The sequence below is a fragment of the Ambystoma mexicanum genome, chromosome 10, assembly GCF_040938575.1.
Source record: "Ambystoma mexicanum isolate Mex_15411 chromosome 10, UKY_AmexF1_1, whole genome shotgun sequence".
Lineage (NCBI taxonomy): Eukaryota > Metazoa > Chordata > Amphibia > Caudata > Ambystomatidae > Ambystoma > Ambystoma mexicanum.
The window spans coordinates 1,230,433,297-1,230,450,082 of NC_090932.1; the positions used below are offsets into that span (position 1 = coordinate 1,230,433,297).

The 16,786-nt window shown below is 43.3% G+C and overlaps 1 protein-coding gene across 1 annotated transcript in view; it reads left to right on the forward strand.

The window, feature by feature from the left end:
* The window catches only part of KSR2 (kinase suppressor of ras 2), a 2,560,931-nt gene that overhangs the window by 1,274,974 nt on the left and 1,269,171 nt on the right, over nt 1-16,786 (forward strand). Inside the window, exon 7 of the mRNA XM_069619206.1 lies at nt 2,370-2,453. Within this exon, the coding sequence (XP_069475307.1) occupies nt 2,370-2,453 (84 nt within the window). The remainder of the gene's footprint in view (nt 1-2,369; nt 2,454-16,786) is intronic.

Consider the following 16,786-nt stretch of genomic DNA (forward strand, 5'->3'; position numbering starts at 1 on the left):
AACTACTTTCTTCACTTGGAGTGTCGCAATTCTATAGTTTTGAAGGCAGATAAAATGAATCCATGTCTCAAATGCAGGGAGAAGGGAGAATTGAGATGTCAATTTTTAGAGGGATTTAAGTGGTGCTGAATGGCGAAGTCTGTGCATTGCTGTGAGCACCATATCATAAAATTATTTTTTGAAACAAATCAAATTTAACATATTGTATAGATTGTGTGCTATCACTCAGTGTACAATTGATCCTAACAGCTCGCCATACTGCCCGAAATGTCATAGTGTTGAAACACACTTTTATCATTGAATGTGGACATCCCCTTAAATCATTGAGTTTTGGATAGAAGTCATAGAAGATCGAACCCAGATTTGAATAGGAAGAATCTGGTGATTCTGCAAGCATGTCTGCTGGGTTTGGCTTGAAGAAGTGGGTGCATATATCTTTACAATTGGGTTGAGCATTGGCCAAAAGGTTGATAGCTACATTTTTACTTGCTACATTTATGGCTACCATGCAACAATGGTATTCTGGGTTGAAATGTCTTGCATAAATTGAGCTGTAAAATATTCAGCGCAAAATGAAATGAAATGAAATGATAGGTTATTTATAACGCGTTTAATACCCAGAGGTTTCTAAGCACGGACCCGGGGATCGAACCTGTGTGGCTCTGTCGTCTTGCTTCTAAGGCGAGCACGCTGCCCCTGAACTATCCTCCCGAGACAATGACAGAGGACAAGGGAAATGCAAGTATACTCATCTGGGAAACCATTTTATATAAGAAATACTATCTACTGCTGATACATACATAGTGTTGACTGCTGAGAAAACACTGTCAAATTGATGATGATATGGAATATACCTTTGATAGAACTGTATGGTTGGTAGTATCTTGCCAATGCCGCAAATTGAGTAAGTTGTTATATGAGTACTGGTTAAGTTAGTCTGAAGATGCACGATTGCTGGTTGTACACATGCTATTTTTTATTTTATTTTTTTGTACATTGAAAGGCGCTTTATAGAGCAGAATTGTGTTTCAAAGCGCCACAAGGCTAATGGGAAGGGAACAAGGGAAATAATAAAGGCAACAACAGTTAATATACAGTCCTCGTCCTAGTAGGCCTTGTCATTCGGACGTGCAGTGCATTGAGGAGAAGTGCAGGGGATGATAATGGAAGGGGGAGCAGAGGAGTGGACTAGTGCTGGAGCAGGGGCCAACAGGGAAGTGCTAGTGGGAGCCAAGGAGGAGAACCTCAGGCTAAGTGATAGTACAGGCGACTCTCAAGGGTGGAAATGTGGAGCTGCCAAGGGAGGGGTCTGCAAGGGTAGTGCAGTGGAGGCGATGGGTGCTGATATTGGCTGGGAAGAAGGGCCTCGGATGCAGTGATGTTTATGAGGATCAGGCCACTGGTCCCAACAGCAGTGGGGTGATTAGCAGGGAAGGGAGAGAGGGAAAGAGGTAGAGAAGAGAAGAGTTTTAAGCGGTTTCCAGAATTTCAGGATGACAGGCTCAAGTCTGAGTGGGGAAGAGAGGCTGTTCCAGGGGATGCACCAGCTGAGGAGAGAGACCTGCACCCCACTCTCTGCTTGTAGAAGCATTTGACAGTCAGAGAGTTGGAATTAGAGGAGCATAGGGCTCAAGCAGGGGAGCATTTAATGAGGGAAAATTGGAAAGCCCCAGACGACCTTGTGGAGGATGTAGAGGTTCTTGAATTTGATTCTTGCAACTACCGGGAGCCAGAGGAGAACATCTAGGGCTGGAGAGATACGGTCCCTGGGCTTGAGGCCAAGGAGAAGACTTTCAGCTCCATTCTGTATTAGATTTAGGGGGCAAAGGGAGGGAAGAGGGAATTTGGGAAAGAAGCTGTTGCAGCAGTCCAGTTTGGAGAGGAACAGAGCTCATGCCTATATTTTCATTCCATTTATCACGTTTATTTATTCTTGAAGTTAATAAAGAGATTTACAAAAATAAACCATGGGTTTCTATAATATCTGCTTCATAATGGAGTGCATGTGTTGCCCAATGTCGAAGTGAAACCCATAATAGTCCTGGGCTACAAAATATGTGTTGAATGTTCACGAATCACAGTTTCAGACGTTTTAGTGTTGGAATAGTTTCTAGAGCCGATTGCAGTCGTTTTATGGTAAATGGTGCATTTTGATACATACTTGCCAAGTCATTTTGGTAAACATGTCTCGCTTCACAGAGCTTTAAATAATTAAAGTGGAGCATATTTGCTCAGCTAACTGGACTATCAGGGTGGCCCTTGGGCTATTACAAGTGAACTAGTCTGAACCTAGTGCCTTTTGACGAAATACATCTTTGACTTCTCCATTCTTAAAGATTTTCTCGTGTTTTCTTTCCCCTCTCATTCAGATTTTCGACTAAGTACTGGATGTCTCAGACATGTACAGTCTGTGGGAAAGGAATGTTATTTGGACTAAAGTGTAAAAATTGCAAGTATGTTCTTTCACTTTCTGTTTGAATGGCCATGCAAGTCAATACTGTTTTCTCAAATGGAAGCATACCAGAGACAACATTAATTTATTATATGTAGACACAAACTTCTTTTTCGATCAAAACACTTTTGTATTAGTCACATACATGGCTTATTTTCCTCATAAAATGATATGTATTCTTTACTTTTGTTTTTACTTGCATGTTTTCCTAATGACTTCACTTTTATTTATTATAATATCATAAACCTGTAATATTATTTAGTTATGTGCTTGAAACAAGACTGTCATTGCGCTTCCTCCTTTTACGGTACAGCTGTCCTCAATGTGCAAAGCCAAATCTTCAACATGACAGTTTTGGGAACTTACTTTCACATTCTATTGGTGATTCGTACAGTTTTCAAGGAGTGAAATGTTAATTGCTTTACAGCTGTGCCTCCTCATGCAAGTATCAATAAGGACAGGTGAACATAAAAAGGAAGGAAAATCCTCCCCTTCACACAACGTTCAACGTTTGAAAAATTGTTAATTGCAAAATAAATCGTTTTCACATTGCATTTACCACATATGCGTTAGTTACCGTCGACGACTAGGAAATGCAGCAATAGAAAACACCCAGAAAGCCCAGTATTCCGCTGCAGCTGCGTATCCCAATCAGAAGGCAGTCTGCAAAAACTACGGCATTAGATAATCGAGTCAACCACCGAAGACATCACTCCTCCACAAAACTCAGCATTAAAGACCATGAGGGATCATTACAGTTTTGCCGGACCAGAAACATTGCCAGAAATTTCAGCACCAGCAATTTTACCAGACCAGCAAAACACTAGTTTGACTGTGGGGGCACTGATTTACCTCCAGCAAGGAGCTGGTGGTAAATCAGGCTCCTACTGGCAAATACATGCTGGAATTACTGGCACAGGTTTTACCAGTGCCGGTATTTACAACAATCCCTCCTTTGAGAGGACTCCATGGAATGGGGATTTACTGCTGTTGCCGGCACCTAAAATACCCCAATAATACTGGGATATCAGGCGTTGTTAATGGTAGGGGCAGTTTTCCGGTACCCCACCAGAATTACCGGCGGGATACTGGCAAACCTGTAATAAGGGTCAGTCTCTGGAGCCCAGGGCTCATCAATGATGTAGGATTCATGCTGTTTGTGGTGGCTTGCTTCTGTTTCCTTCTGACATCTTGTGTAATGGACTTTCTCATCTGTTTGTAAAACTCAGCTTCTGTTCGGTCTTTGCTTTGGTGATCCTCATACTCCTCTTATTAGACCTGCATTATGGGCAGCTGTATCTGTCTACAGGCCTGCGTCTGTGCTCTGATCTGGTTTTGGTGTTTATCCTCGGACTGCCTGTTTCTTGGAACTCAGCATCTTGCCTTTGTGCATCACATTGCTTATGTGGTGATTTTGCTTTCTGCTATTTGTGTAACAGGATTCACACGTTCTTGTTCGAGCTTTGCTTCGAATTCTGGCTCTTAAGTCTAACCCCCCCATTGGACTCCACATCCCACTACTGGACCCTCAGTTCCTGCTGAGGTGGCAGGGGGGGTATGTTCCTCTCTGAAATCCATTTGTCTAATAGTATGTTTTCCTCTGTCCTCATACCCTTTGGGCCAGTACTTGCAGGGCATGCTGGTAAGGAGGAAAAGCTCAGTGATAACCTGGTAAAAAAGGTGTATCCTAATTCAGAAGGTGAGTCAATGCTGATGTGGTGCTGACTGTGGTGAAACAAAGACTGTAGAGGGAAACTGCTGAAGGTCCATGGTTATCTCCCTTCAGACAAGAAGACTTCATTCAAGGTGGGCCATATTAAACCTGATATCTTAGCCCAACACATCATGAGAGCCTCTCTCCATCATATCCATACTACAGCTAAAGGAATCTACCTACAGGCAGATATCCACTGGTCCGCCTAGCATAGGGCCACAAGATGTATCCAGGATGTCCGAAACAGAATCCTGGCCCTTCCATTTGATGGCTCAGAACTGTTCTACTTGAGTACAGATGAAGAACTGACAACCGAACACATATGCTGGTGATAACCAGATACACATGGGCATCTTCAGATGAAGTCTTTACCAACCTGACTGCATGAATAAACAAGATTAGTGCCTGAATGAACCTCAGTGGACTAAAGTTAAATGCTTTCAAAATAAAGCTCATTCAGCTTTGTCTACACTACCCGTTTGGTGGCCGTAAGCTGCCAATCCCACGCAAACATTTTGGAGTTCATACCTTTCTCCTTAAAAGTTGAAAACCCTGCATTTTTATTTAATAGGACCCTGGTTTGAAATCCCAAATCAACACAGTCGTTAAGCGAGCCTTTTTATGACCCCACCTAAACAAGTCTTTCTATCTTTTATTCCCAAAGAAGATCCTATCATTGTCGGATGCTTAAATAATTACAAAACTCAACTGTGCAAATATTTTACTTGCTGGTCTCCCTGCATACAAAGATGCAGAGTGTACTGAATGCAGCAGTTTATCCTATTTTTGGCCTGCATTGGAATGACCATCTATCTGACCTGCGGAGAACCCTGCACAGGCTTCTTGTTGACAAATGGATTGGATTTAAGTTATTTTGTTTAACGTTTATATGGCTTTATGGTTTTGCTCCCGACTATCTTGCAAGGAAACTGTCCTTTACATCCATCTTAATAAGCTAAGCTCCTCTTTGCACCTTTTGTTGATTGTCCCCCAATCCTCTCTAAGTGTGTAACCTGAAGGGTTACAAGATGCTCCTCCGAGGACCATCTAAACATCCTCACTTGTGGAATGCCTTGCCAGTTAAGGTGAACTCCATTACCGTCCTTACACTTTTTTCATAATGACATCAAGACCTCCCTTTTAATAACCTTGTTTGGTATCCTCTTGAATGCTGGCAGAATGGCCCGTGGTCCACAGCACCTAGATACATTTAAGTGGAACAGTTTTTACTTGTATCACATATGCAGTTAAGGGTATAACCTCTCCATACTGGTCACACACCACACCACACAATACACACAGGATAAGAGCACACTAAGAAAGCAGCTATACCCCGTCCTTTGCTATTTACCTAGATACATTTAGTTGTACACAACTGCACTTTATAGATGTTCATGTTAGAAATGTGCATCAACCCCTTTCAGGATGACTTCAACCTTAGGTAATCGAACAGATCTGGACCTTTTTAGGTTTTTAAGGGTTTCCCAACTGCTGCAGTAGGCAGCCTGACTGCTCTCATAATGTGTCAAAAAGCATCAGCACTCTACCACTAGACATTTCTTTCACCAGTCCGAACCCTCTACATCGGGGGATAATTCTAACTGACATTCTAGTCTGAATCCATGACTCCTGAGTAATGGGCACAATCAGGTTTTCTGCAGAAGAATGGGAATCAATGACATTGGATCCAAGGGCTTTTTCTGTGTTTTTCAGGAAGTAGTAAATATCCCTCCTTTAGCTTGCCCTTTCCTGTCCCCTCTTTTTCTGGTTGTTCAGAACATCTGAAAAGGAGAAAAGTGTCTCTTTCTAAAGACACTCCCGTCCCCTGCACACATTCAAGGCTGAACAAATCAGTCAAAACAGTATTTGAATTTTCAAAGATATATAATATGTATTTAAGTATCAACCACAAAGTAATTAAGCACAGTAGTCTTACCACCCCAGACATTGGGTAAGCAACTTTCCACGTGCTATTAATTTTACTATTAGGGGACAGGTTATTTTAGTTGCCTAATCACATTTACCATTCCCTTTAGATTTCATGCAGAATAGAGTGTTCGCAGTGTATGACTGCCTCTTCAGATTGGCCTGTCAAAGCCTTGACCTTTCAGTTGAATACTGTCTCTCCAACTTCCCTAGTTTAAGACCCCAATCTTGCAGACTACTATTATACAGGTACACCGTGAGTTTGATTACTCTGCTTCACTTTGAGTTTCACTTTTGGAGTCACACTATTTGTAATCTTGATTACATTTAGAGGGAGGAGGAAGTTGATATATGTGAATATAGGGTGCTTTGATGGGAACAGAGATCCCTTGAGAATTGTTTAATAAGAATGTGCATGATGTGCTATTGCTAAATTACATTAATGTAGATCTTCATCTTGATGGATTATTTTTGTATATATGTTATTTCAGATTACTTTGCTCCTGAAGAAGGGGTTGTAACGCGTAGAGCTTGAATTTCGTCTCATTGCAAGATTGCTTTCTTTTTTCATGATGGCCGTTACATTGAAGTAACTGTGTTTTCTTTGATCTATGTGTAAATCAGAAACTACTGTACTTAATTACTTTGTGATTGATGCGTAAATACATATTATATATCTTTGAAAATTCAAATACTATTTTGACTGATTTTTTCAGCCTTGAAGGTGTGCAAGGGACGGGAGTGTCTTCAGAAATAGACACTTTTCTCCTTTTCATATATTACACAGGCTCCGTGTCAGGGCTGGTATTCTTCCCCAGCACCCAGAATGTATCCACATTGATTGTACTATTTAATTGAATTTATATACTGTGAGTGTGCTTCTATTGAGATCTTTTTTGTTCAGAGCCTCTTGCAGAAGGGAATTTTGGAAAGGAGGCTGTAGATTACATTCCAGGATCTCCATCTTCCAGGATCCTCAGCCCTCAACCTCCCCAAAGAGGAATTCAAGATGATTGTTTGCTCATATGCAATCAGCTCTGCACCAAGGAGATTTGATTTGCTGAGCTAACCTGAAGGATGCTTACTTATATGTTCCAAGCTAGCGTCTTCACAGGAAAATCCTTTGGTTATCTCTGGAAGCGAGACCCTACCAATTCATAATCTGCTGTGAGAGGTCAGCAATAAAAGCCGGACACAAAGTTGTTATGTTTTTGGTTAAAGACTTTTATTGACGTACATCGGTTGGGAAAATGCCTCTCTGACCTTGCTCTAAGAAGAGTTTCCCTAGCTATAGCCAAAAACGAAGGGTCTGTCTTTGTCAGGATGTCGGAAATCAAAAGCAGCTCTTGTGTCCAAAACGTTCTATCCTGACTCTCACACTAAAAACTAAATAAAAAGGTTCGAAGGGAAATGTCTTTAACCTGGTATTTTCAAAAAGTGTTCATACATAAAAATATAACTGATCCAACATAAAGGTTCTCCAAGGTAGCAGAACCTTGGTTCCAGAGGGTGGCTCATTTCCCCTGCATTCTTCAATGGGATGGCAATATCTCTTGTTCATGCAGTTTTGTATGTCTCTCCTTGGCCCAGAACAATCCTGTTAGGTAAAAACTGCTCAGCCTTGTGATTTCCTTATTTTAACAACTTCATTCTTTTCAATCAAAAACTGCCTTTTCGACTAACAATCTTCTAATCGTTTTGGTCTATGTGTCCTTACAAAGTTCAAATTAGGTTTGGTGCAGTCGCCGAAAAGCCCGGGGGCCTCACTTCACTTGGGCTGCCTCACCGGCATCTTCGGTCCCATTCACGCTTACGTGGCACAGCTCTGCTGCTTGCCTTCCACTCTGGACAGTCTTAACACGGCCCTGCCTTCTTCCACGGCTCTGCTCCTGCATGCCTATTCACCTTCTTGTTCCAGTGAGGGTAATGCTGCTTCCTCAAGCTGCTGAATGCTGAAGAATTTGTCTCGTGGTTCCTGGCTTTACTGCAGCCCTGCTTGCTTTTGCAATGATTCAGTCTCTTTCGTTGGTGAGCCTCTTGGCTCAGCCATGCCGATTGTGCCTCCAGCTTCTGCATGCCTCCAAGGGAGATGTAACACCTTCTCCTGAGCCCCCTCTCACAGTTTGATTTCCATTTTTAAATGTCCCGCTCAAAGGTGCTTTGACAGAACAACTAGCAGGTTCATTGTGCTTAGAGCTCTTACTGCTCTGCATCCTTTCCTTCATCATCCTCATCTCAGTACTTCAGTGGTTGTGGAAATTGAGTCCACTGATATCAACTGATGCACAGTGCTTAGAGAACCTCTTCAAATGATTCCATATGAAGGATCAGTTCTATATGAAGGGGAATTAGAACAAAAAAAGATTTTCTGAGAGCTTTTAATTTTCAGACCATGAACGGGAGTTTGACCTAAAGGGTGTTGGGAAAAGGGTTTTCTATTTTTCCTAACGGGGGAACAGATACATGATAATTGGCGATTAGGGTATTGGGTACAAGGGGACCTTCCTCATGGGCAAGTGGGGGATACCACATCTCATTTAATGAAGTCATGACATCCCCCCGGGAGTTGACTTCTCCCATGTGATCCTACCTCATATAGCTTCACCCAAGGTCAGGATCAGGTAGTGGCTGCCGTCCCCTGGCCACATGGAGATGGATCACCACTGGGGAATCGTGATGACTCCATTGGATTCATTGCACTACTCTTATGGCCTCAGTGTGGCCATTAGGGCTTTCACCAAGTTAATGCTGTTAGAGCCAGCACATCCCCGCCTGAAGACATCCACATTTACTAATTACTAGAGTGGGTTATTCTGGCCCCTTTAGCAGAAGAAATGTTCCTTTCTCTACAGTACCTCCTTTCTCTTCTCCACAATATGGGCAGATGACCAATCAGAGAAAATCAGAGTTTGTAGCATTCTGTTTATTACCTTTTTCTGGAAGGAGCTGGAACTGTTATTGGAATGCAATCTGTAGCAGTTGTAGCAGAAGGTGTCAGAGACAGCCGTTGCGCTAGACAGCAGTGCGGCTTGACGTCTTTTCATACGGACAGTTAGGTCATTTCCTCTATTCCCTTGGTGAATCGCTCGAGGGTGAGCACGGCGGAATTGGCTGTGTTATCGGGCAAGTTATGTCGGCAGTCTTTGCGTGCCCACCGTACTCGTCATGTATCCTAGGGTCTGGGACTTGAGCGTGGTGGTCTGAGTATAGTAGAATGATGGGGGTCCTGTTCCTGATGGATGTCTGATGAACTGCTGCTGGTATCTTTTCAGAAACCATTGTGTACATCTTTTCATTGTGAGTACAATATCCCTGGGGGATGGAGAAATGTAAAAAATATATACTGAAAAAGCCTGCGTTATGTCTGACAAATGATAAAAGTACTTTGACCCCCCCCCCAAAGACAGATTGTGGGAATTACACCCTCAACTATCGCTCCTGTTGCCACCTCCCCAGGTGGCAATGGGGTTCAGCTGTTGGAAATTACAGCGGTTACTCCTAGGGCTACTTCCTTGGCTCTTAAGGGGGGACGCTTATCTCAGGTCTGAGCATTGAGCTCACGCAGGAGGCAAAGGCTGTGTTCGGAGATGGCCAATTTGTCCCCTGACATTGACGATGCCACTGCTTTGAATACTGGAAGTAATGAGTTGTCTTGTAATAGGGTTTGTAATACGGTTAATTTAACAACAGTTGAGGTTGCTAACTTTGAGAAACGTACTAACATATATAAAGGAGATTTATCTGCCTTTCATGTCCATAACATCCTCCTCTGATGTAATGGGGATTGAGATTAAACCCAAGCCTCTAGTCTCTTGTACAGCATCACCACCCGAACCAGATGATAATTTACAGAAGCAGACCACCCCTGAACAATGGATGTTGGTAAAGGCCAAGATAATTAAAGAACTGAACCAGTGCAATAGCTACACTGACATCTGTACTTGGATGGATTCCCTGGATAACTACAAAGTGAATTATCATATGATCAAGATGGCTATGCTATGCCAAACTATCCTTTAAACACCCTAATGATGCATCAGCATCCAGGTCAATTAAAAACCTGCAGCCAGTTAGCACTTTTACCAGAGAAAATGGACTGGCTTCACAAACCACACAGCCAAAATCTGAGATGTGGGCCCTGTTATTGCTTCTAATTCAATGGCTGAGCATTTTGCCCTTCCCTCTGAGGTAGGGGAGATGTTGGGAGGACCTAACCGTTTACTATTGGCGGATTTGAGGAAGTCAGACAAGCTGTGAAAGTTTGCACTCTACCATCCATCTCTAAAAATCTAAGCGTAAGGAAATCATCAATGCCGGTATTGAGGGATAAGACGTTAAGAGATTTCATTATGGATGACAGGAATTCTGTCATTACCAACATAGAGAAGCAAGGTGGGAAAAAACTGAGGGACCACTAAGGAAGAAAGTCCTGGCTTTGTCAAAGTATCTAACTGAAGGGATAGCTCAAAACACTTGTGCGAACTGGAGAGTCTAAACATGAAAGGGATGTTCCCATCAGGATTTATTTCAATGATTGAATCACAAAGTAATTTACATTATTTTGTGCTACATGGAAATGAATCACATAATTCTAGTGTTCAAAAACGTGGCTTTCAGACTGATCTGTATGAAAAGGCAATACATGATTTAAATACAGTGCAAGGTAGTCAAAAAAAGAGTGAGATCAATTATTTATTTCATAAAGTCAAATAGCACTCAAAAAACAGGAAAGAAAAAAGAACAACATGTGTCAATTCATAATCTACAGTAATCAGAGGACGATATGACTAAACGTGTAATACATCAGCATAGGTGTGAGTCAGCTGCCCATGAACATATACATATGTAGAGTCATACATGAACAAGCATGAATAGTAGGGGGAGATGTCTAGGATGAATGCCAGGGATATATGAATCACTGTGGCGCTTCAGACGGTGTGGAAAGGTACACGCTGCCTTCTTCAGGGCCAAGAAGCAGCTCTGGACCCGTTAAAACGTAAATGGAACATACTCTCAGTTTAGCAAAATGCAAAATAGTTACTACAATATTGACCCAAGTGTATAAAGTCACAACAATTGGTGAGGAAACAAATCACCATAGAGAGAGGAGTAACACATTGTGCCAACCACTCCAGATATGAACATGCTCCATGAACAATTCAATAGTACAGGTAAATGGGGGCACCAACGTGAGCCTCAAAGAAAGCACCTAGAAAGAGGTTGCCAGAGGTAAAACAAGAGTGCAGCAGCTAGAGGACCGCAGGCACAGGGGAAAAACAGAGATTGAAGACCAACAGAAAACAGCCAAGAGTGAGAAGAATGGGCCGGCTACCACTGAAAGGAGGCCCCATTCATTACTTGCGTAGGAGAAAAGAAAGGTGTACAGTCGTGACGTACATCATATTAGATCAAACATGTATTGCCTGTTCATGCAGCTCAGTCTGAAAGCCAAGTTTTTTAACATTAAAGTTATGTGATTCATTTTCATATAGCATCATATGATGTAAATTACTTTGCGATTGTCATTTAAATAATTCCTGATAGGAACAGCCTTTTCGTGTTTTGGTTGGCTTGCTTCGTCAAAGAACTGGGCCAGGAGTGGTTAGACTTTCTGATTTCAAAATGTTACGCAGACTTGAGATCGATGAGTGGTTCACTCAGGAAAACAGGATTGCGTCCTGGTAGGATGTGAGGCCAGCAACCTGCCAATCTTCCTTAGTAAATGCAAATACTTGACTAACGGTTCGTCACACTTAAACCCCATAATGGATTAGCCTTTGGGCAATAAAATTCGTAGGAGAGAATAAGAGCTTTCAACGCGATGGACCTCAATTTATTGCCTGGATCCTAGACTTCCGAGTAGAGGCTCCAGAGGTTCCTGGGTCTTCTAGTGTACCGTGTCTTAGCAGTTCCTCTTGCCAGACTCAAAATGTGGAATGTCCAGTTATATCAGGACAGCTCATAGGATCAGATTCGGGTCAGTGATGTGGCAAAGGTTCTCATTCTGACCTCGATTACTGAGGCTCTCCACTGGTCAGACGGACAATATGATTTGTAAGAATTACATAAATGAGCAAGGGGGTTCCAAATGTACTCCTCTGTGCTGATTGACGGTGACCATCTGGAAATGGGCTCTGAAGGGCTCTTAAGCACAAAGTCATTTGGAAGGTGGCACATTTAGTGGCCAAGGACAATGCAAAAGGGGACAGGCTCCACTAGCTGGAACAAGCCAACCATCAGCGGGGGGGGGGGGCTCATCCTCTGGTCCTTTCTCTGATCTTCAAGTGTCAGGGAATTTAAGTGGTTCTCTGCACCCCTAAGGAAAACACCAAGTACAAGAAGGTTTCCTTTCAGCATGGTTTTGGGACCCAATCCATCAGTAACTGATTCTGCATTTCATGGCCAGCAATGACAGCCTATGCTTTTTCTCCCATTCCCCTCATACGCAGAGTGATTCTCATAAGGGGCAGCCACACATGTCAAAACTGATTCTCTTAAACCCAGTGCTCCAGATAAGATTTGGAAGTGGGAGTATTTTACACTATTAATGTTGGGAGTAAAATGATTTTTAGGTAGTAAAAATGGAAGTCCAATTTCCAATGGGAGCATTTTATAAGCGGTTAAAAATATGTTTAAACTGGAAAACGGAAATGCTATTGTAATGATAATTTCTTTGCATCCAGGTATTCATGCATCTTAAAAGACTGAATTGAATTGATTTTTTATTTCTATCGCTCTCGTACACAAGTGTTCAGAGTGCGACAAGGCAAGGGAGTGGAACTGGGAAGAACAAAACAACGATTTTACTAGGCCCAGTGACATTGAGAACGTGCAAGTGCATGGGAGAGGGTGAGGGGAAAAGTGCATGGAAAGGGGCAGAAGTGGAAAGTGCCGAGCAAAGGAGAAACAGATAAATAATAATAAATAAATAATAAAGGCAACAAATGGTGGTATTGCAGCCACCAAATGTCAAGTGCTGGGTTTAAGGCAGCAGATAGGGTAGGTCTGATAAATGCAGGAAGAAAAGGGGGTGCTGTATGGGTACAGATACAGACCCCAGTGCAAGGGGTGGCCCTGAGGCAGTGCGGGAGGGTGGCAGGGTGGGCAGGTACCTGGGCCCGGAGGACAGAGGGTGGCCAGGTGCATGGTGCCAAGAGAGAACAGATCAGCAGTGGAGAGGGGGAGCAGAGGTAGAAGCAAAGAGGAAGGTCTTGAAGTGCTTCCGGAACCAGAGATGGTTCTCCAAGTTTTAGAGTGGCAGGGAGGCTGTTTCAGAGGGAGGCCCCAGCTGACGACAGAGATCTACCCCCAGCTCGTTTCTTTGAAAAACAACTGATCCTGAGGGAGTTAGAGATAGAGGAGCGAAGAGCTCGAGGGGGAGGTATTTGCCGAGGGATAGCTGAAGGTATTTCGGACCCAGGCCCCAGAAAGCCTTGTGGACAATGCAGAGGATTTTGAATTTAATCCATCCATCCATTGGGAGCCAATGGAGAGAATTCATAGCTGGATAGAAACGATCCCAGGGCTTGAGGAGAAGGACAAATCTTGCAGTCCTATTCTGGATTAGTTGCAGATGGTGGAGAGTAGTGGCAGGTAGATTTAAAAAGAGGCTGTTACAATAGTCCAACCTAGAGAGAACAAGAGCTTGGGAGGCAGCGAGCTTCTGGGGGAAGGAGAGGAAAGGCAGAGTACCTCTCAGGAGGTGCAGTAGGAATTTTGACTTTTTAGAGACATTAAAGATGTGGGCAGAGAAGGAAAATGTGGAGTCAAAGATGACCCCCGAGGTTCTTAGCCTCGCTGGTGGGGGTAGGAGGAGGGCCAAAGGAGGCTGACCAGAGAGTGAGGGGAAAGGATGGTGAAGGTGTGCCGATGAGGAGGATTTCCGTCTTGCTGGCTTTCAGACAAAGGTCATTGGCGCCACACCAGTCTTGAATGGCAGTTAGGCAATCAGAGATGAGAGAGGGAGAAGAGGTGGCTGAGGGCAGCCTGAAAATGAGTTGAGTGTTGTCAGCGTAGCACTGAAAACTTTGAGCAGAAAATGGCAATGCAGTGGTCGAGAGTTGCCAGGTATTGGTTGAAAAGCCAGGGCGAGATCTTAGACCCTTTGGGAACACCATAGGTAGAGAGGGAGATAGATGATAGGAAGGACCCAAGTTGGACCTGGGAGAGTCGATCAAAGAAGAAAGAGGTCAACCAGGCCAGAGCCTGATCTGTGATACCCAGGTTATCAGAGAGACAGTTGAGCGGAATGGTATGGTTGACCATGTCGAAGTCAGAAGAGAGATCGAGTTGGATGAGGACAGAGGAAATGTTAGAGCAGATATTCATAGATGTTCAGGAGAGCAGTTTCCATGCTTCTGGCAGCTCTGAAGCCAGACTGGTGAGAGATGACCAGCTTTTCCAGGAGTTTTCCCAGAAAGGGAGTAATGGAAATTGGGCAATAGTTAGCTGGACAAGAAGGATCACCTGTGGGTTTCTTGAGAATGGGATGCACAAGGGAGTTCTTCAGAGGGGAGGGGAAGGATCCTGAGGCAAAGGAGCGGTTGAAAAAATCGGCAAGGGCCGGAGCGAGATTGTCCACGTGGTCCTTGATAGTTTTAGAGGAACAGGGATGAAACTGTTTTAATGAGGCTTTCATAGATCAGACTTGTCTAGCGACCTCATCAGGGGAGAAAATAGGAAAGGACCAGAAGGAGGATGGGGGGTGGCTGAAGGAGGGTCAGCAAGCACAGGCGGAGAGGGGAGGGGAGAGGAGGGGTAGGATAGTAGAGGGTGTACAGGATGTCCTGGGTTTTTGAGATAAAATGAGAAGCAAGGGCATTGCAAAGAGCCTGGGAGGCAACAGGAGGGGTAGAGACTGCAGCAGGGTTGGCCAGCTCCTTGATACAGGTTTACTTCTTCCAATCAGGCAGTAATACTAGTTGCTTCCTATGGTATTACGTTCACTACTGGTCCAAACATAACCATGGAGCTTGTCGGTGAAAGCTATTTTTTGTTGAGAGTATTTTTACTCCCTATTTTTATATTTTGTGAGTATTTTCTATTTCTAGGGAGTAAAAGTGGCTGATACACCCCTTATGTGTAGGGCTGCTTAAACCCTTCACTGACCACTTGTGAGGTCCTGAATCTTTTGATCTCAAGAATCTGAATTCACTGGTGTCACAGATGGCACTAGAATCACTCCAAACCTCAGAGGCAGATCAAGGTTTTGTATTGAAATATCAATGGGCCTTAGGGCTGTCCCTCTCTCACATCTCAGTGCACCTCCTCACTAGCCCAGAAGTCCTAAGGCCCAGATTAGTAATTAGCGATTTTTTTAAACATTAGTATGTTAATCTATTGAATAAACTGAGATGTCAACCTAAAGGCCCCATCACAAATCTCACCCAAATCCTAAACTAGGAAGACCCTAATCTAGCCAGCTCTTAGTGATATAAAGGAATATGGGATTTGTGCTTGACAGTCTGCTTGATTCTGTCTTTTTGTTTCATGCTCATTTTCTCCTCTCCCTCTCTTTGGTCCTCTTTTACACTCCACTCGACTCTGTTTCTCCTCCATCTCTCTGATGTCTCGTACATTCGAGGCCTCGCTTCCACCTTTATAATATTGCTACTTCCTTCTCCTTGATGCAGCTCTCCTCAATACTACTACTTACGGGATCTGCTCATTTTTTCGAATGCATTTTTTCGAAATGCAATTATCTCAAACATTTCGTGGAATAATTTTTTTTTAGAATGTTTTCTTTTTTATTCAATATGTTTTTTTGGGGTTTTGTAAATTAAAAGAAGTGTTAAAAAAACAGGGGTCTGAGGGGAACACCCCCATTAAAAAACAATAAAAAATAAAATAAACATTCGAAATTCTTTTTTTTAGAAAAAATGGTGTCGAGAAAATGGCATTCGAAAATATGTCGTTCGAAAAAATCACTATAAACCACTACCTACACAACAAGGGACAACTCTCTCCCTCTGGATCCAAAGGTCAAAGCCATCGTCAGAAGCGGTTTCTCCCTGCTTCCCAGCATATATCACATCTTATCTTACTTAACATTCACCCACAGGGTCATGGCCATAATACTACTCCCTTACCCACACTACTACACCCACTCCTCACTACTACCCCAACCTCCACACAACAGCTCCCTCCTCAACTCCAATACAACACTACTACGCACCTCTTTACACTGCTGCTGCTCTACCACCTCTAACTCAGACACCCTCTTTTGCTCATACACCGACTTCACTTTCACTCCCTATTATGCTTCTTCGAGTCAGACTTGCTCCTCTGAACTCACCTGAATAACTCAAACTTCCTGTGGTTTCCCTTCATCCCTCTCCCTCTCTCTGGATTGATTTTCTGGCCTGTCTTCTCAACCTGGGAAGTATTGAAAGAAACAAAGTTTACAAGTTGTGTTCCTTCATAGGGATCCACTGCAGTATTGAAATGGTGACGGAGGATGTGAAATGTCTGTGTTCCTGTTATGGGGTGTTGTTCGTAGTGCCCCTAAGGTAAATCCCATGTTTGTGAGGGTTTGGGGCCCTATATTTACTCCCTTGCGTTCTAGGGAACTTGGTGGTGGCTGTTCGTGTTTGCCACTATTACTCAGCAGCACGGCCCAACTTCTCTTTCTTGGCCATGTATGGATGGTGTTGCTGTGCAACTCTTCTCTGCTTGTCTTTATCTTTCCAATGGGA